This window comes from Ascaphus truei, chromosome 19 (assembly GCF_040206685.1).
Source record: "Ascaphus truei isolate aAscTru1 chromosome 19, aAscTru1.hap1, whole genome shotgun sequence".
Classification (NCBI taxonomy): Eukaryota; Metazoa; Chordata; class Amphibia; order Anura; family Ascaphidae; genus Ascaphus; species Ascaphus truei.
The window spans coordinates 15,135,434-15,155,788 of record NC_134501.1 but is presented as its reverse complement, the minus strand read 5'-3'; the positions used below and the strand labels follow the sequence as shown (position 1 = coordinate 15,155,788).

The 20,355-nt window shown below is 41.1% G+C and overlaps 1 protein-coding gene across 3 annotated transcripts in view; it reads left to right on the top strand.

Moving 5' to 3' along the window:
• Positions 1-20,355, top strand: part of PLCG2 (phospholipase C gamma 2) — a 92,200-nt gene that overhangs the window by 36,279 nt on the left and 35,566 nt on the right. For all 3 annotated transcript variants that reach the window (XM_075576717.1, XM_075576718.1, XM_075576716.1), the window contains 13 exons: positions 1,868-2,011; positions 3,859-3,952; positions 5,199-5,246; positions 8,175-8,259; positions 8,385-8,468; positions 9,543-9,586; positions 10,046-10,118; positions 12,630-12,731; positions 12,895-13,013; positions 14,954-15,039; positions 16,481-16,601; positions 17,566-17,734; positions 19,030-19,134. In XM_075576717.1, coding sequence (XP_075432832.1) covers positions 1,868-2,011; positions 3,859-3,952; positions 5,199-5,246; positions 8,175-8,259; positions 8,385-8,468; positions 9,543-9,586; positions 10,046-10,118; positions 12,630-12,731; positions 12,895-13,013; positions 14,954-15,039; positions 16,481-16,601; positions 17,566-17,734; positions 19,030-19,134 — 1,274 coding nt within the window. The remainder of the gene's footprint in view (positions 1-1,867; positions 2,012-3,858; positions 3,953-5,198; positions 5,247-8,174; positions 8,260-8,384; positions 8,469-9,542; positions 9,587-10,045; positions 10,119-12,629; positions 12,732-12,894; positions 13,014-14,953; positions 15,040-16,480; positions 16,602-17,565; positions 17,735-19,029; positions 19,135-20,355) is intronic.

The following is a 20,355-nucleotide window of genomic DNA, read 5'->3' as shown; positions in this document are numbered from 1 at the left end:
TGCGGCAGGGGGGTGCAGGGGAAAAAAGTTTGCGCTCCCCTGGGTTATGCACCCGCGGTAGGACCCTAAGAGGATTCATCTTCTTGCATTTATTAAGTACTGGGGAGTTTTTTCCATTACAATTCCTCTTAAATTCTTTATCTTGGAATTAAGATTTTTGGATGTGATGAAGTATATATTTTTGTTACAATAAATATTCCTGCTTGTTCAACTAGAAAATAGGAAAAACATGTAACAGTGTAACTCCTTGGCTGCAAACTCTACTCGCCCCAGTGCAAGTCCCGATGGTTTCCATTTTGTTCACTTCCTCTCTCTTGGCAGGAACCCCCCCCCCCCATCCTGTCCTGTCAGAAGCAGGAAGAGCCACGTGACTGTCCATTATGTGTGGTTCCAAACCACTTCCTCCACCTTTCTCATAAAAACCTTATCACAAAGTAGCACAAAGTGTAACAGGCCAGAGCTGCACAAGTCAGCATTGTGCTGGGTTTATTATCTTGTAACATAACTGGAAAAAAAAATCATGCCTAGCGAGTTGAACCTTTTGCTAAAATTCTTTCTACACTGTAATTATATTTATATTGATCCAGAGGATAACAAACAAACATAAAACCCAGTGCAACTTTTGCCAATTATATTTCACAGAATTCAGTAAATAACAATCAGAACGCTTCCTGGATCAAAGCTCACTGGATGTGTTTTAACTAGTTTGGAATATCCCGGAATACCCTTTCTAGATATTCACCTTTCCCTTGAATGTATCTGTTTTACAGAACCTCTCATTACAGCCAAGGCCGTCTTAACAGCATTATAGGCCGCCGGGCAAAGCAGTGCACTGGGCCCCGGCCACTCTCCGCTACAAGTCGTAATTTTTCTCCTTCTACCGAGTTAGCGGGAGATTTGAATGTTGAGCCCCCCCCTCCCCCTTTCCTCTAATCTCCATGGATTATCCTAGGCTAATTATACAGCCTTTTGGGATTAAAAGCTAATTGCACCAACGTCCTTGCATTGACTCTGTATTGTCATATTGTTAAAATAGAGGATTTCGAGTTCTTGACTTTCATTCCTTGCAAAACTGGGAGTTTATTTCAGGGAACTACTATAATTATAACCCTATGTTTAAAAATGGATTTCAAACTCTAACCTCTGTATTGTATCCGTGTATGCAATGTATACCCCAGTGGATCCTGTCTTATTTTCCTGTACCCCTATAAAAATTGCAAATAAACAGTTAAAAAAAACCAATGGATTCCAGTCCCATAATCCATTATGCATATTCTTGCCACTAAACTGATTCTAAGAGAGACATTTTATTCCCAAGCATTTTGGTATCTATATATATATGGGGTGATACACTAAAGTCCCCCAAAACTGGAACAGAAACAGTGCAAAACAACAGTATTACATTTGTAAACGGGAAAAACTCCAATTGTCTTCAACGGGATTCCTTCTCTATCATAAATATGGTGCCGTTTATGCTGTAGATTTGGAAGATCGCGGGAGACTTCAGTCAACAAACCTTTGTGTCTAATTTGTCCCATGTGAAGGGGCAACATAGTGAGGGGCCGTTCCAATGCATATCATCCCCAATTCTGCGTAGCTGGGTCATTTGCTGAAGGGTTGAAGAGCAAAAACGGTGTCTAATCCCTTAACATGGGCATTAGAGCCATAACACTGTAGATCAAAACAAGGGGTTTCAAGAGTTTTCTTTGCCATAAAACAATGAGATTAGACACTGTGGTAGTTTTTTATTTCTGCGTATCCTCTCCGTGTAGCTGCAGGATTCCTACACGTGATACTGTATGTGGTGGGGCACAGTTATTTCAATATTAAGCGTACTCTCTAACTCCTCTTATGGATTTTCCTGCAGTGGATCTCATGGAAATTAAGGAAATCCGCCCAGGGAAAAACTCGAAGGACTTTGAGCGGGGGAAAGCTGTTCGATTGAAAGAAGACTGCTGCTTCACTATTTTCTATGGCAGCCAGTTTGTACTGAACACCCTGAGCTTAGAAGGTAACGTACTATATACACTCCTGCACTATTTGTATTATTTGTTCAGTTCTTCAGCTGTAATAAGCAGACCCCGTAGGTGAGCTGTATGGGAATTGCATGAGCTAATGTTATCTTGTAAAGTCTATACAGTACAGTACTTTTCCGTATAAAATACTGTACCTCTGTATATATTCTAATGTGTAACTGCTGTCTGGGCACAATACGTCCCTGAAAAATCAAGAAAACAATTTATTTCGGCTGTGTTGGTTTTCACTATGGTCATAAACCACAAAATATGACTCAAGACATAAAACCCCCCAACTTAAATATCTCCTAAATGTAGGATACAGAATGTCGCAGGCCTCCAACAGGTTATTAACATCGAGGCCTGTTGACATTTCTACTATGGTACAGTACTGTATGTGCATTCTACTGACACCTCACTGATTGACAGCTCATCAAGGAAGCTACTGAGGCATATTTACCCATTGTATTGTATGTCTTTATTTATGTAGCGCCAAAAGTGTGCTCAGCGCTTCACAACAAAATACAGTACAGGGAATTAAAATACATTAAGCGCAGCAAAATCAGACAATAGGAAAGGAAATCCCTGCCCCGAAGAGCTTACAATCTAAGAAATGTCATGTGGGCAGGAGGGGGTACAATTGTTTTTTTTTTTTTTTAAATATGTTCATATAATCATCCTGTTTTTTTTACCTCTACTGTCAAATACTATATATATATATATATAATCAAAAAATAAATAGATGATACCGTTCTGTGGCTAACGAAATGCTTTTATTTGTGCGAGCTTTCGAGATACACTGATCTCTTCTTCCGGCGATGTTACAATGAATGAAGCAAGGATAACAAGGATATATATATATATATATATATATATATATATATATATATATATATATATATATATATATATATATATATATATATATATATTTATATATATATATATATATATATATATATATATATATATATATATATATATATATATATATATATATATAATAGAACAGGGGGGCAGCTGGCACGCCCATCAAAGTGAAATTGTATGGTGCCTGTCCTGTAGAAATAAACAGAGAAAGCAGTCAACCGTAGCAAGAGACGACAAAGGACAGCAATCAAGGATAAATGGCAACAAAAAAGCCTGTATTCAGATGGTACAGCACAAACAAGACCAACGTTTCGGTCCTTGTAGGACCTTCCGCAGGGTAGTGCTAGAGTACACTGGCCAGTGGATACCTTATATACCAAAACCCCCACCCAGTGAGAGCAATCAGGATAGCTAATTAGTCCCATGATCAATCCCATCGTGTCAGGAGTCGCATAACAGCCGTCATGTGATCAGCTGTGTGGCAGGAAGCAACAAATAGTGCACATGCTCTTGCTGCTGGTGGCCACTTGGAGTGCCGTTGACAACGCGCTGCGTAAACCACAGCACCATAGTGCTTAAGAGAATACTTCACAGCGTCAATTGGAGCGCATACGCAGCCAGGCCAGTCAAAGCAGAGAGCAAGGAGGCGTCCTACATTGCCAGGCGACGCGATGTTCTCCTTGCAAAACACAGCTGTCGGCAAAAATAGACAACGATCTGACAGCAGTATGAGAACGTCTTTAGCAATATTACAGCGCTCATTACCCATGGATATTCATCCCATTGCTGTCCACATGAGCGCTGTAATATTGCTAAAGATGTTACTCATAATATATATATTAGTGTGTGTGTATATATATATATATATAAACAAATTTAAGAGTATAGATTACTGTTTAAAACCTCAAACTTGTACTCGTTGTCTGTACACTATATCATTATCACAGCTCGTTTGATGCGTTTATCTTTGCAGCTGATTCTATCGAAGATGCTGAGAAATGGCGCTGTGGTTTGAATATCTTACTTGAAGAAGTTACTGATGCTCCCACCCCAGCAATTATAGAAAGGTAAATACGTATTGTACTCTGTGGAAATAGACAGGTAATGTATTATAGGTGTGGGAGAACAGAGTTGTACTGCTCTGGCAACAAAGACTTTTAGGACAATTTCTGTTGTAATTGTTTTACCATCAATCCCACTTGCCAAGTTTTATTGAAGTTACATTAAATAGAAGCACACTTCTGTTCCTCATTCCCTGCTACTATTTCAATGATTGTTTAAATCCAGTATATTATTAAATGATATATTTCAGATGTAGGGAAAGTTATGAACGCTTCAGGACATAAATGCACTACTGCTGTGATTCTAATCCAATAAAAATGGATGCTCTTGAAATTGCAATAAATAGAAATAAGCAGAGACTTAAAAGAAACATTTATTGCTCTATTTTATTGTAATAAGCCTCAAAAATAATATTTTACGCTGGTATATCAAGTGAAATAACTTTCTTGAGGATGAAGTGTGGAGCTTGTGAGCAGAGTGGAGAAAGAGCGACTGTGCTACGTACAATAATATTTAGGGTCACGCTTCTAAACAGTGCTACTTCAGCCACATAAGACACTTCCCGTGGGTCGGAAGACACCTGAAGCCGATTGGGCCAGGAGGTGTTTTATGGAGTACCACTTTGCGAATATGTCCTTTAATTTATTTGTGTAGCTCCAAAAAAGGAATAGAAAATACCCACGTTCTAATGTCCTGTTGCTCCTCTTACAATCTCCATCTCTAGAGCTCATTCTAAGGCTGCAGCCCCAGTAACGGCGTGCACGCGCGCGTTGGAGTGCCTCGTGCGTTCAGCCGCGAGCTGTGGTCTGGGACGCACGTTCAGAGAAGAGCAGGAGAACGCAACAGGGGGGAGCGTGGCGTGGGCGTGGCCATGAAGTCATGCGGCTGGTTCACCCTCATTGGCTGAACCGCCGCCGTGACGTGGCCAGCGCTCGGCCGCCGCGCCACAAGACAAAATTCTTGTCTTTTGGGAAAGGTGGTTGCGCTTTGCGCTCTCTGCAGGCGTGCGCAGGTAGTAACTGAGGCCGGCCCCATAGAGGGCTGTATCTTGTTCACGCACGTCATAGCGCGCAGCCGCGAAAAGTGGGGACTAGGCCTAATGGGGTAATATTCCCTGCACTATACACAGTGTAACACAAACAATGGCGTCTAATGCCCACTTCTAATCATATTAAATGGGAAGAGAGGGGGGCTGGGGGCAGAGATAAAATGCAATGTTCACCAATGTATTTATTGTTTTGTTGTCCATAGCTGGCTGAGAAAGCAGATTTACTCTGTGGATCAGTCTAGAAGAAACAGGTAAGACTGCCACCTCCTCTGTTAGTTTCCGTGACTATATGTATCAGTAAACCATCAGGGCCTCCTACTTCCATTGTTCCATCAGAGGATTAATCAGTGGCAATGGCTCGCCAGAATGGGACCGCACTGGGGCTGGACAGTCCGAGTTGTAAGGTATCATTATGCCACTGATCGTTTATTGATCATCTTTTCAAGGCCTCTCCCATCCAAACACAATAATAATGTATTCTACTAACCGTGCAAGCACTAAACACACAAGCTCCAATAGTCAGGCACTATACCCCTTGGAGCATGAGAAGATAAAGTGACTTGTTCGAAGGTAACAAAATGTTGCTATTGAGTCCCCCATATGAATCTCTATGACGAGGTGACTCCATTTCCCTTGTTGTGCTTTCAGTCTCACACACTTAATTGTGGGAAATCACCATTTCAGAGCAGGGAGGAAGTGTAACTCTGAATGGGAATGGTACCCTATGTGCGGTCTCTTATTTACCAGTCTTACAAAGGACATACAGGAAGTTCCTTTCCTTTAGAGTTATGCCAAAAGTTCAAATCAAATCAAATGTTCTCAGACGTGTGTGAATGCAGAGTTTTTTTATTGTTGTATGTATTATTTTTTTTAGGAAATACAGGCTGCCAAATGATGTGTATCACATTAACTGTATATTGTATTTGTATGGTTTTCTACAAGATTAGCCATTCGTAGGGGAATAGTCATATTCCCAAACCTGCAGGTGCTGGATGATTAGGATGCAATGATTCAGAGTGGAAATGATTTGCGACAACAGGGATCTGGTACCCGATAATAAACAATCTGCTTTACCCTTGACAGCCCCCGGGTTGTTCTAAGAGCATGTAGGTTGTACTGTTGCAATAAAGCAGCATGGGCGCTTTTACAGGCTCCTGACATATCGGGCAGTCTCTTGGCCTCTCATATCAGATACAAGGAGTCCACGGTTATCCAACGGAATCCGTTCTGGAAGTAGCGTTGGATAGTGAAACCGTTGTAAAGTGAGTCCCATGTTAATCAGTGGCGGTGAGCGCTGGATAACGCATTCAGGCGTCGGATAACACATTCAGGCGTTGGATAACACATTCAGGCGTTGGATAACGCATTCCGGCGGCGGAAAATGGCCCATAGGGTTGCATTGTAAAGCGTTGGATATGCCATTCGTTGTAAAGTGAAACGTTGGATAGCGAGGACTACCTGTAGAACTTCTTCCTTTGCTCTTTCTACACCTCTAAATACCTCTCTGATGCACACAGGGCAAGTACGGAAGTGCTGAAGTGCTGACTGCCGAGATGGGCCAACGTATTTTCTAAAAATTTATTACACTCGTTTTAAAGCCAAAATGTCCATTCTGGAAGCAAAATACACCGACCCGATAGATGTTAGGATGATGAAGAATCACGCTAATGGCAAATAAAAACAAATACCTGTATGTGCAATCATATCGGAGATCATTACACAATATAAGACACAGAATGAAAGTAATAAACGGGATGCCTGTAAAGCTGCATTCCGCTGAGAGCGAGGGAGGTGAAACCTGAAACACGGACACATTCTTAGAATACTTTCACTCGTTTATACATCAGCAAATATTGCGCAAGAGTTAATATGGCAAGGAAAAGCGAAGACATCCAGTTAGCAAAACAAAAAGGGCCGGGTGTATGGAATATTGTACATACAGCGGCAGCGACAATACTGCTGTCATTTTGTTTCACACAAATGAAAGACATTGTAGGCTCATTCAAGGCTGCATAAATTAGGATTGAAGAAGGTAAATTATGTACTATATTTACCATGAAATCCACCAAAAGTCATTAGATTTAGTGCTATCCGTTGGCACATGCCGGATTAGACTTCTACTGACATTTTTACTGGTAATGTATCAATTTTAATTATGCAAAAGTAGCACTAGATGTTTGAAAAATAGCTTTACTTTCAATTTTTTTAAATTACACGTTAGGATAACAGAAAAGGCCCTATAGGCTCCGACAGAGGAGGGGATCAGAACCTGGGCAAACATGTTATTCTGTCTCCATGCGAAGAGATAAAAAATCACGGAGATCCAAATACATGCAGGAGTCAGTTCAGTCCCTGGTGAAGTCATCACAATGTTTAGCTTCTGACACATCCCAAACAGTGATGGCAGGCTGTCCCCTGGAGCTGAACTTCAGCACTCCACGCTGGGGGAATCACCTCCAGAGATATTTCATTGTGAAATTCCCTTGCAAGAATTCTTGTCCAGGAAAAACAATATGGCCACTGGGGTCAGCCTCACTCTGGCGGGCCAATAGAAAATTGTGAGATGACATTGCAGCTCCTGATTTCTTCTTAAAGGCTTTAACTAGTTTCTTTTTATCGTAATCATCAGCGATGCCCTGTTGCATCTATCTTTGGCCCAGATCAACACGGCTCTGTTATTGAGTTAACAAGGTGTTAAGATTATGTACGCGGTGTTAAGTGCGGTTTTCCAGCGGAAACAGCATAGCATTAAGTAGAACGGTCGTTAGAGCAAATGATATGAAAACGCGGTGGAGAGAGCGAGCGAGAGACAAGGAACTTATATACCTCCCGAAACACACCTTTTATACAACACGTGAGACACACCTGTGCACAGAGGTACACACCTGGGATACCTGGCATATATGCTAAGCCATTTAAATATACTTTGCATATCCAAATGATCAGAGTCCTCAAATTAAACATCTTGGAATTCGGGGTTCCTCGAGCTTTGAGTGCAGCTGTTCAGCTTGTTCATATAAGATAAAAAAAAGTACTTGATTTTTTTTGGGGGGGGGGGGGGTTGCTGGTTTATGTGTTGTAAGATATTGTTGCATATGCTATTGTATTATTATTCCATGAAATGTATGTATGTAGAGCATCCTAATCATATTGAGCTGTGTTTTTTTTTCTGTGTTCAGTATTAGCCTACGGGAGTTGAAGGCGATTCTTCCGTCAGTCAACTTCAAAGTTGGCAGCGTGAAAACCCTGAAGGATAAATTGGTGGTAAATTACAAAAAAAAAACTAATTCTATCTCATTGTATTGCTTGATCATGTAATATTTGCCGGTGCCCAGTAAAGCTTGTTGTGCTGGAACTTTATGCCAAATTAACTTCTCATTCCATTGCAGGAGATTGGAATTCCACGAGATGAACTCAGCTTTGAGCATTTTCATTTATACTACAAGAAGCTGATGTTTGAGCATCAGAAGTCGGTAAGGCCGTGCTTCAATATGGACGTTGAACCTAAGTGGAGTCACTATCTGTGAACTTTTCATTAAAGCAAACAAACCTTCAAAGATTCACAGATTGTCCTGCTAAATTTTGAAGGTGTTAATAATGTTGAAGCTAAGGGACCAGTAAGTTAATGCAACAAACTCCCCCCCCCCCCCCCCCCCCCACAAGCCTATGGGTTTAACACATACAATGTTACTATCTTGCCCCCTGAGCATGTTCTGCTCGTTGTTTTAATGCCTTTCTCATGTTAAAAGACACGATTCTCATAATCTCTCACTTTAGAGATTACCTTGGTAATGAGCTCTAGGGAGAGCTGCATTTAAAACACGTATATTTCATGAACAGATCAGATTTGAAAAATAAAAACAGTGTTGGAAAAGGCAAGAAAAGATCACTCTGTTTTAAAGCTGCAGTTCAAACTGTCGTTTAAAAAAAAATGCATTCAATATGTGCATCAATACAATCTGCACATTGACAAGTGATTAGCTAAATTGCTGATCGATCCTATCCCATGTGATCGATCTGCGAAGGTTCGGCTCGGGGTTCACTAAATGCCTCTTGGGTCCTCTTCTGCTGCACTGACAGACAAAATTCTGTGAGGAATATCATGTGACTAGGCAGGCACTAGATTCAATTGGTTCACTGCTAGAGACAGGCAGGGCTCAAAAAGGTGATGATGTTTCAGAAGGGGAAGGGGCTGTGAGTTTGTAAATGGTTGCTATAGGAATAAAAATGCTTGTTACATTTAAAAATGTCTTTAAAAGTGTTTATTTTTTAAAATGCTACAAGTATTTTCTCATAGTACAGGACGGTTATATAAAACCCCACACATGTAGGATATTGCTTGATACTGCAGCTTTAATGTGCTGCTGATTCTTCTAAAACCAAAGGACTTCGACTGTATTTGTTCTAGTGATACAGGGGGGGAGTATCGCTGAAAAAGATGGATGTTTCGGGACATCTTTTTAATCTTGTCACACCGTATCTCTTTCTGCTAAAATAACATTTCTCCCCTGCACTCCACTGACTGGTAATTGTTTTCTTCCATTTAGATTCTGGAGGAATTCCAGAAAGATTCTTCAGTATTTATTCTGGGGTAAGATTTTCTTCACCACATCATTTTGTGTACAGGTCTGAATGTTGCAACCTCCAAGGGCTGTATGGGTCATTTAGAGATCCCCCATGGGTTAAGTAGATCACTCTGCACAGTCAAGAAATACATTTTCAACTGATGTCATCTGTTGTTGCCCGAGCACTTTATAACCCATCACTGTATTAATGATCTTGACGTGATCCTCATTTTTGTGTCAGAAAATACCTCCTCTCTGGTTCCTTCTTGTGACCCCAAATCCTAAACTAACGCATAAGAGGCGGAATTGGAACAAAGTACTTTGCTACATTGACACAAGATGAAAATCTTACCTTGCTATATCTTCCCCTTTTGTGTCAGTTTGTACAGTGTGGGGTACATTTTGTGTGCAAATGAAATAGGAACAATTCACAAAAGAGACAGTTTACTCAATGCATCTGATTTGACTGCTTGTTTATTTAACAGAAATATCGATCGTCCGGATGCATCAGCAGTTCACTTGCATGACTTTCAGAGGTTTTTACAGTTTGAGCAGCAGGTGAGCCTGCTAGAACTGTATTCTTTCCTGTGTTTGGTATGAGCTCTGAGCCAGATTCCTATCAGAGCTCCATGCAGACTAAATTACATTTGCTTTTCTCATCGTTGATTGTGGAGTTGGATTTACATTACAAAGCTAAACATAAACTAAATAATTATAAACCATCAAAATGCTTGGGAAAGGGTTTCAAGGGCCATATCTATTAAGCAGCGTGAAGCCATAAGTCACGGTCTGACCCATTCGCGGGAATATACTGCAATGTGTTTACGGTGTAGCGCTGCTTAGTAAATATGGCTCCCTGGGGGTAGCGTCGCTATTCTCCGTCGTGACTAAAAGCACTGCGATCCCGCGTCAACTACCATTTAGGCTGCGCTTATAGTAATGGCGACGTAATTGCGATCGGGTGGCGTCACACGCCGCTATAGCGAAAGTTACACTCAAGTAGTGCGATTTCGCTGGCGGCAAGGGGCGGTGACGTCAGCAAGGGGGAAGGCACAAAGGCAAGATGGCGATGTGATTGGCTTGCCGCCAGTCACGTGATGCGGCCGTCGCTGTGTATCACGACATCCATTGACTACAGCGATTTCGGTCTCCACAGCGCTACGCAGCACCGTAGCGGTCACGCCCACTATGGCCACCCGCGATGCACTACATGTACTTGTTTTGACACGGCGCTCCGTCGCCATTACTATAAGCGCCGCCTTAATGCCAGTTGCGGCAGAATTGCAGTGTGTTAACCTGTACCGGAGGTTAGTGACGCTCACGTTAACGCTTTCACTTGTAATTGCAATTCCAATGTGTGGCAGAAAGGGACTGGGCCTGTAAAACTTTCTTTATTCAGCTGTATTGTATTGTATGTCTTTATTTATATAGCGCCATCAATGTACATAGCGTTATGGAAGTTTTACAAAGGTAAATTACATCAATATAAATGAATCCCCATTGTTCCTTTTATAAATGCATCCACACATGCTCAGGAACAGCCCCTGCTTTTTAATATGCTTCCTTTATTCATAGTACAGTAGAAAAACACTGTCGCAAATTGGGGTTATTTAACATCTCATAGGCAAATTAGCAAGGGCTTGCTGCTGAGGGAAGGGCTTGTTCTCCACAGACAATGCTGTCTGAAGAGCATGATTGCCACCTAGATTCTTGGGGATTAGTTTATGATCCCACTTTGAATAGGGAAATAAAGTGTCCTCACAGCAGGATGAGACGCTGAAAGCCAACAGCGCAGTCCTCTGTCCTAGCATTTGCATTGGATAATTACCTCCTGCATGTTACTTTTCACTATCTGCCTTTATACACTGCCTGATACCACAGTGATAAAGTGAATACAATAGGGTAAGTCAAATTAGGAGGTGTGACGCCGGAACAAATTAATTAAATCCAATGCAGCTGCACATACTTTGCGCGCGACGCAAGCGCTGCAGAGCGACCGCGCAAGCTTTTCCCAAGCAGATTTCCAATTTTTATTCTGTTTCTGTTAGTCTACCCACATGCTGATTAGATTGTAAGCTCTTCAGGGCAGGGACTCCTTTCTCCCAATGTTTCATTTATGTCTTAATGCATTATTCACATCTGTATTATTATACTCCCTGTATTGTACTTGTATTCTATTTTATGTCACATTGTAAAGAGCCCCCTAGCTGGTCGGTGCTATAAAAATATACATACACAGCTGTGCTTATAACAGATGAAGCCAAATGTTTTGTACCAGTTAATGCACCGCTCTTAATCATAGCTGGAGCATCATTTAATGTGAGATTTTACGCAGAGCCATTGAAATAAATGTTGATTTGCCCCAAATTACCTGCTACCAGGCGTTAGTTAATGCATTTTATTAACCACATTGCAGCGTTAACAAGAGTAATAACATTGGCTACATGTGTAGTAATAGAGAAAAAGACAGGATAATACATCATAATACTGTGCTATACTGAGTTAATTATACTTGGTACCTCTTGTACCAGAGATGATGAACACATTTATGACACTAGTGGAGGTGGGTAACCTGTTCTCTGTTCAGCGTTCGTCACCTCTCTGGCAGTAAATCTGGTAATATACCTGGAAACGTATCCTCTGTTCTTTAATCTATTTATTGAATGTGCTATCCTTCACCTACATTACATATCTGTAAAGAGGCACATCACATATATTTTATGATTGTCAACTTATGTCAACCCATTTAGGACCATATTTACCAAGAACTGCTAAGGCATCTTATGGCTCATTATGTCAACGGCCTACAAGGTGTCTTGTTGCACCATAGTAAATATAGAGTTAATGCTGAGCACTTCGTACTGTATGTAGACAAGCTGTGCAGTGCAATGTAGAAAGGATTTATTGTTTGTTACTGTATTCTACGTTTCTTCAACTAGGGCATGGGTTAGAAGCAGGAATAATAACATGTTTGACATAATGGAAGTGTGACGTTGGATGACTCATCTACTGTATGGCTAAATGGGGCTGTGTTTGGACTGCTTCTAATTCGCATTTCCTATCCCAAAGGAATCGTTGGCTCAGGATCTGAATAAGGTCCGTGAACGTATGACCAAGTTTATAGACGACACTATGAGGGAGACGGCAGAACCGTTCCTTTATGTGGATGAGGTAAAGAGAGTATTGGAATTGCCCAACGTTGAGTTGGGTTAATAAGGAATCACAGGGTATGTGTTGTTCTGTCCGAGGCAGAACCCTTTAGTAACCCTGTCTCCTCACAGGATGGAAAACCCATTGTAAATAATTCCCCATGCTCCGGTTTCCCTTCTTTCAGTTCCTCACCTACCTTTTTTCAAAAGAAAACAGCATCTGGAATGAGAAATATGATGAGATCTGCGCTCAGGAGATGAATAACCCTCTGTCCCATTACTGGATCTCTTCCTCACATAACACGTAAGTAATTCAGAAGTTTTAAATATACAACACATTAACAATGCACACAATGGCCCTTATTCTGGTACGTGTGAGACGTGCCAATCCAGCGCTATCGGACAGGAAGTCCCATTAAGTTCAATGGCCTACCCGTGTGATTCTGACGGATCAGAGCTGTTCGCACTTTACAGAATAAAGGCCAATGTATGGAACATAATTCAGGTATGTGAAGTGAAAATGTATATCTAATATATAATATAGCATATCATCATGTAACCCCCAATATCTTTCTTTATCTCTCGCTGTATGTATATATAAACTTAGTTAAAACAGAGTAATGCATGAGAAATCAATCAAAAACCAGAAAATTCAGTTATGCCCCCTGCTCGGTATGTGCAACGATGCTCGTCACAAGCAAGAAGCGGACCCGCAGGGCTGAGGTAGGAAGGTGAAAGAACCGACCTGAGTCGAGGGACAGAGTTCTGATAGAGTAGTGAGTCGTAGGCTGAAGGTCAGGGCTGGCAGCAGAGGTCGAGGCAGGCTGAAATCAAAGGTTAGTCGAGGTACTTGCAATGGTCGGGACGGGCTGAAGTCAAGGGTAGTCGAGGTACGTGAGCCGGGTCTGGTAACGTGAGACAAAAAGCATCAATGCGTTGCATGAACACAGCAGGAAACTGGAACTTTGCTCGGCCACTTCCTGCTAACAGGGCTGCCCTTTTAAAGGAAGTTGCCAGGAGCAAAAATGGACGATCCAGCCACAGAGGGCGAGCAAGAGCAAAATCCCGAACCGGAATTTGAAAACACGGAACGGATTTTGCCAAACCTCATAGTATGATGACATCACTTATGACATCATACATGTCACCTAATAACATCATCTGCATACAAAATGTGCAAATGTTACAATTTTGACAATATTAAAATAGAACGGTGATGTTAGAGAAAATCAGCCGTACGGCCGGGGAATTTGATACATTTGTAGCCCATACATTTTTGTTATTGGGATGCCATAAAATACATTTAAAACCAGAGACAGAACATGAAACACAGACAGAGCTCAGTGCTACATCCATTAATAAAATGGTCTTTTAGTTTAACCCTTTGGCCAAAGTGTTGTAAGCCCTTGAGCCCCTCCAAGGCAGACCACGTCTCAAGGGTCCTAACACTAAAATAAATTCTTAATAACCTGTACATTACCAGGAAGAATGATTTATAATAAATCTGTCAAAATTAGTTGCATAGTTCTAAGTCTTATTGAAGCTCTTATTAACCTGTACATTACCAAGAAAAGCACTATGTATTAGATTTGTCGCAATCAAACTGTATGCAGTCTCCCATGTACAGTGTACATACAATACAATAAAGTGTATCTGTGTTAATGGATGTAGCACTGAGCTCTGTCTGTGTTTCATGTTCTGTCTCTGGTTTTAAATATATATTGCCATGCTCAGTAGCACTCCTCTTTGACGCATATATATATATATTGTGGTTATTTTGGAGGTTCAATGTGAGCTTATTGGGGTTCTGTATGTTTTGCCATAAAATACACCCAGAAATATACACACACATATTATTAACACACCGATAGGTTTCTATTTTGATTTTTTACAACATTCTCTCTCGCCAATCATTTCATTTCAGCCCATAATAACTAAACCTCTGAAATGGTTAATAAATTACTAATTGGCATCCATGATTGCACTGAATTAAGCACATTTAAAGTACGAACATCCCACAGGCAGCAACACTAGCCAGAAAATACTGTAAATCAGCCCTTTTGCAGCTCTAATCATTTATTTTATTCGCTCATGTTCGAACCCTCTCTGATTACAATCACAGACTGTAATCTCTCCCGGACAGAGACTCCTTTTTCCTTTCGTTACTTTTACCGCTGGGAAGCGCTATGTACATGGATAGCGCTATATAAATATATACATACTGTACTTGTTCTTTTTTTTTAGATACTTGACAGGGGACCAGCTCCGCAGCGAATCTTCCACAGAAGCCTACGTGAGATGTCTCAGGATGGGATGCAGGTGTATTGAGTGTAAGGGATGATTACTTTGGCTTTGCTTCATTTCGAGCTGACGTATTGGGGGGAGATGGGATTCTTAAGGCTGACATTGTGAAATCTTAAATAGGCTGATGGGAAAAAAAATAACTTTAGTTTTGGAGATGCAATTCCTACAATGAAAAAACGTTTGAGAAATAGAGAAAACACAGAACAGTGTAAATAGACCAATATTGTTCAAAAACAGGTTGGACATCTTTTTAGATAGGAAAGGTATACAGGGATATACCAAATAAGTATACATGGGAATACATGGGAAGGATGTTGATCCAGGGATTAATCCGATTGCCAATTCTTGGAGTCAGGAAGGAATTTCTTTTCCCCCTTATGAGATATCATTGGATGATATGACTCTGGGGTTTTTTGTTTGACTTCCTCTGGATCAATAAGTAAGTATAGAAATAGGATAAAGTATCTGTTGTCTAAATTTAGCATAGGTTGAACTTGATGGACGTACGTCTTTTTTTTCAACCTCATCTACTATGTAACTGTGTAATATTCTTTTTATTTTCTTTACCACTATTACAAATAATGTATATTAAAACCAGTGCTTCCAATGAGAGAAAAGGTTGTATTATGTACTACTGGAAAAGCAAAAATCATTGCAAGAGCACTTTTTTTTAAATGATGTAACCACATCATAAAAAAGAAAGACAAGAACCATGGGATACACCAGTAATAGTCTATATAAAGGTAGCATTACCTAAAAGGTGTTTTTTTTTACTCTGTTATAATGGAATTGCACTTGTAATGAGCAAATGAAAATAAATCACCTGTGAGCACATTCACATGTCTCAGACTAGTCCGCAAACCTGCTTTTCACAGGTATCTCCTGTCATACAGTGCTTCCACTGTAGCAAGGGATTCTGGGAAGTGACATGCAAATGAGCACACAGAGTCACCTTTTGCTTCAAATAGATTTTAACATGGACTACTATAAATGCTGCTGCATTACACGGCTTTTCAGCACAGCCTGGGTTAAGTGCAGAGCCAGTAACCCTATTCACAGACACCTATTTTGATTTTTTGGGTCTCATCAGTGAGGCTGGTTATACTGGCTCTGCAAAATGAAGCTGCGATAGGTTTCAACCATACATTAAATAAGTTACAGTGGGTAAAAAAAAAGCATGCTATACAATGGAGGATTTTTGTCACTTTTTTGTCCCACCATAACTTATTTAAGGTCCACTTGTAATAAGTAACCTTTGGCTTGTTACATTTCAAGCCGTTCCGAATGACATCATCTAGTTAATTTGTCACCGGGACCTGTGCTGCTCTCCGGCCTCTTTGTTCATTGCACTTGTTGTCAACCATTGCTGAATACCAAAACATTGTGACGAAGCCGTATTGAGCGTGTTCACTTCCTACGTCTGCAACGGAAGTCGCTGAACTGTCTGCACTCTCTCCCTCCCGCCAGTGGATTGCTGGGATGGTGCAGACGGAAAGCCAATTATTTATCACGGCTGGACAAGAACAACAAAAATTAAATTTGACGACGTGGTGCAAGCGATAAGGGACCACGCGTTCGTCACTTCAGAGTAAGTGTCTAGTCTCTCTCTTGACAAGTTGGTGCAATTCCATGTTTTTCACTATACAGGTAGTTCTCGTTATCCAACGTTTCACATGACAACGAATGGCATATCCAACGCTTTACAATGCAACCCTTTTATTTCTACGCCGGAATGCGTTATCCAACGCTCACCGCCACTGATTAACATGGGACTCAATTTACAACGGTTTCACTATCCAACGCTACTTCCAGAGCGGGTTCTGTTGGATAACCGAGGGCTGCCTGTATATACAGTAACATGGCAATACCATAATCTAGATTCGTGGTAAAACGTTAAAGACAGTGGGGCACTGGTCCCCTCACTTACAGATGCGACCCATGGCGCATTGCAGTGGGACATACACAATGGGAAAAGCGGCCATTGTTTGAATCAATTGGGCGCGAGAATGGGTGGGGCTGTTGAGCTATTTTACCCCTGGCAGTGGTAGAATGTCTGAATAAGCCCGTGTGTTGGGTATGCTTCATCTCTGGTATAGCAGCAGCAAGGTGGGCACAATTCAAACAAGAACAATTAAAATAGTATGGGCTGCATAAAAAGCTCTACCTATTATTATGATAGTTTAATTTAGAAGGGGCCAACGTATTCCGCAGCGAGGTACAATGGGGGGGGGGGGGGGGGAACAGAATGACCAACCAAATAAGAACAAACGGGCACAAACAGATGCACAAGGCCCTGCTTGTGAGAACTTACAATCTAAGTAGACAGGTGAAAGGATCTCATAATTGAGAACTTTACTACACGTCATTTTAGTTTAATAAACACACAATGGGATTTATTCTTTAGACTGCAATAGTGCGGATTGGGGCATTATTGCATGGAAACTCACATTAAAGTCAGTAAGAGTTTCTGTGCAAATTCACCCCCTGATCGACACTATCCAAGTTTAATGTATCCAAGTTTAATGTATCCATATTTTCTCGGCTACTTTCAGGTACCCACTCATTCTTTCCATTGAGGAGCACTGCACAATTGAGCAACAACGTTACATGGCCAAAGTCTTCAATGATGTCTTCGGAGACCTCCTCCTAACTAAACCTACTGAAGCTAGTGCGGATCAGCTGCCTTCCCCAACACAGCTAAAGGAGCGAATCATCATCAAGGTGAATAGTGCAGAACACCTTGACTGTCTAGCACCAGCCACACAGTGAGAAGGTTCCAGGTCAGAGAGTTCCAGATAAGAAAATGTATAGTGTGTGAGTAGAAGGGTCAGGTTATCAGAAACAGAGGCCTCCTCTAGCCAGTAGTGTATAGCTCATATTGGAGGAAAATATTACTGGGATTATATTAAAGCGTTAATACAATACAACAGGTGTATGCTGCACGCCATAAAGAAATTATTGATATAATCACCGGTGCTCCTGGTTCAGGGAATCACTGTCAGTACTCCAAAATCGGCAAACTACATGGAAGCGGGGCACTACGGATTTCTGCAAAACTATTTATTCAGCCAATATTCCAACAAGGTGTTGCCGCAGATACAACTGCCTTTTTCGAGTCCGCCTGAGAGAGACAGTTGTATCTGTTGAAACGTCACGTCGGAATATTGGCTGAATAAATCGTTTTGCAAAAATCCGTGGAGTCCTGCTTCCATTTAGTTTATTATATAAAAGAGGCAATCCAATTCCCCCCCGCCCCTTTTCCCCCCCCCACGGTTTTGAAGCAGGGAGTCTCCAGAGCGGAACCCCCATTACTTTCTGCTCCGGGGACCTCCTGCATGCAGAGATCCTTGCCGCCAAAAAAGGGTGCTGGTGTGTCTCTGCTTTTTTAAAGCTCTGCATCGTGTGGGCCAATAGGAAGCCACACCGGATGATGTCGTGGCTTCCTATTGGCCGCAGGAGATAGGAGTTTTGAAAAGCGGCTATAATGTGAACCCTGCTAACCAGCCAGAATGGCTACCGGCTACGGCTACCTATTTAGGTATGTATTTCCGAAAGCAGGGGGTCACTGGAGCTGAAATGCATGGGGGACTGCCTCAAAGATAAATTAGTAATGTGAAAGGGCTTTATAGATCTACTTTAAAACCACATACGTCTCTTTCTTAGATGCTGCTTACAAAACACTTCTGAAAAATGAGCTTCACATGTATAAAAGCTAAAACAGAAGTTATTATTTAGTTCTAACACCTAAAAAATAAGTGTACTGCACAGTATAGTGATCATAACTTTCTCAATAACGAGCTCTTATTTAGACATGTTACACGTCAAGTCATTGAGCTTGTATCAGGGGAGAAAAACCAGCTCATCTTATCTTGTGTCAAATAATAAACTTTGGTACCCAATGTGTGACTGTCCCCTGACATTTATACCAGCAATAGATGGCAGGCCTGAAGTCACATGACATGCTGTAACACGAACGCGCTATGTATAAACCTGCTGTATCCCTATTACATCTTTAGCATAAAAAACTGGGACCCCGGGGAGATTTTGTCACAAATGCAGATGACCATAAAGAGGAAAAGAAACTACAAGGCGAGCTGTACATGTGGGACCCCATCGATCAGGTAATATCACCTGCACGGACTAGAAAGCTTTTATATGGCTACATAGTTCGGCATAAACACAATGCTAAAAACGCAGGGATCGCCGGGTCTGCAGACCACACCGCCTTGGTTATAGTTAGAGACATGGGGGGTGATGCACTAAGCAGTGATAAGTGGGTTTTCTGGATGCTGTGCACAAAGCAGTGATACGTGGGTTTTCTGGGTGCTATGCACAAAGCAGTGATAAGTGCTTTTAAGTGCGATAACTGCCTTTATAGCGTGATACTGCCTACTGTGAGATTCACAGAGCAGTGATAACAGTGCAGTATCGCGCTATAATGGCTACTTAAAAGCACTTATCACTGCTTTGTGAATCTCACAGCAGGCAGTATCACGCTATAATGGCTTTTTATCTCACTTAAAAGCACTTATCACTGCTTAGTGCATAACCCCCATGGTGTTTCGGAAAAGCATGGACACTTGCCCAGAGGCAGGGCCGCTTTATACATTAGGCCAGCTCGGCACAGTGCCTGGGGCCTACGAACCTTTTAGGGCCTACAATATTTCACTTGAAAAAATACCTAAACAAAAAAAAAATCACAAAATAAGAGAAAACAGCAAATTTTTATTTAAAATGCCTTCGTAGTATCGATACCTTTTTTAAATAGCGAAACAAAAGTATCGATGCCAAATATCGCTAATATCGAAAGAAACAAGCAAACGGTGAAATTAGCATAAAAATTAGTAAAAATATCGGACACACAGGCCTCTAGAAATAAAAATGCCTCGGGCCTACGAAGGTCTTAAAACAGCCATGCCCAGAGGACTGCTCTGACAAATCTACAACTGGGCGAGAGTCCCATGGACATTGCTACATTGACCTTTTTTGTCTGCTGAATGTGGATAGATGATATTGGAGTTTATCTAAGAATAATAAAGTTGTGCATTTCTGGGCTATTATCAGGATTATTAGCTGGACATCACTACACCAGGTTACCAGTAGGATATTTTGAGTTGTTATGGACTATGTTTTGCAGAATTATTAACCACTTTTCCATTTTCACTTTTTTTTCTACTTTTGTTGATATTTTGGACACTTCAACACTGATTTTGCAGTGAAATGATTGAGGTTTTTTTTTCTTACCTTGCAATATGGATAATTTTTGGTACGTATTTTTTTTTTTTTTTCAACTTTCTTTTTATTATTTTCAAGTATAAATCATACGAACACATTATGGTACG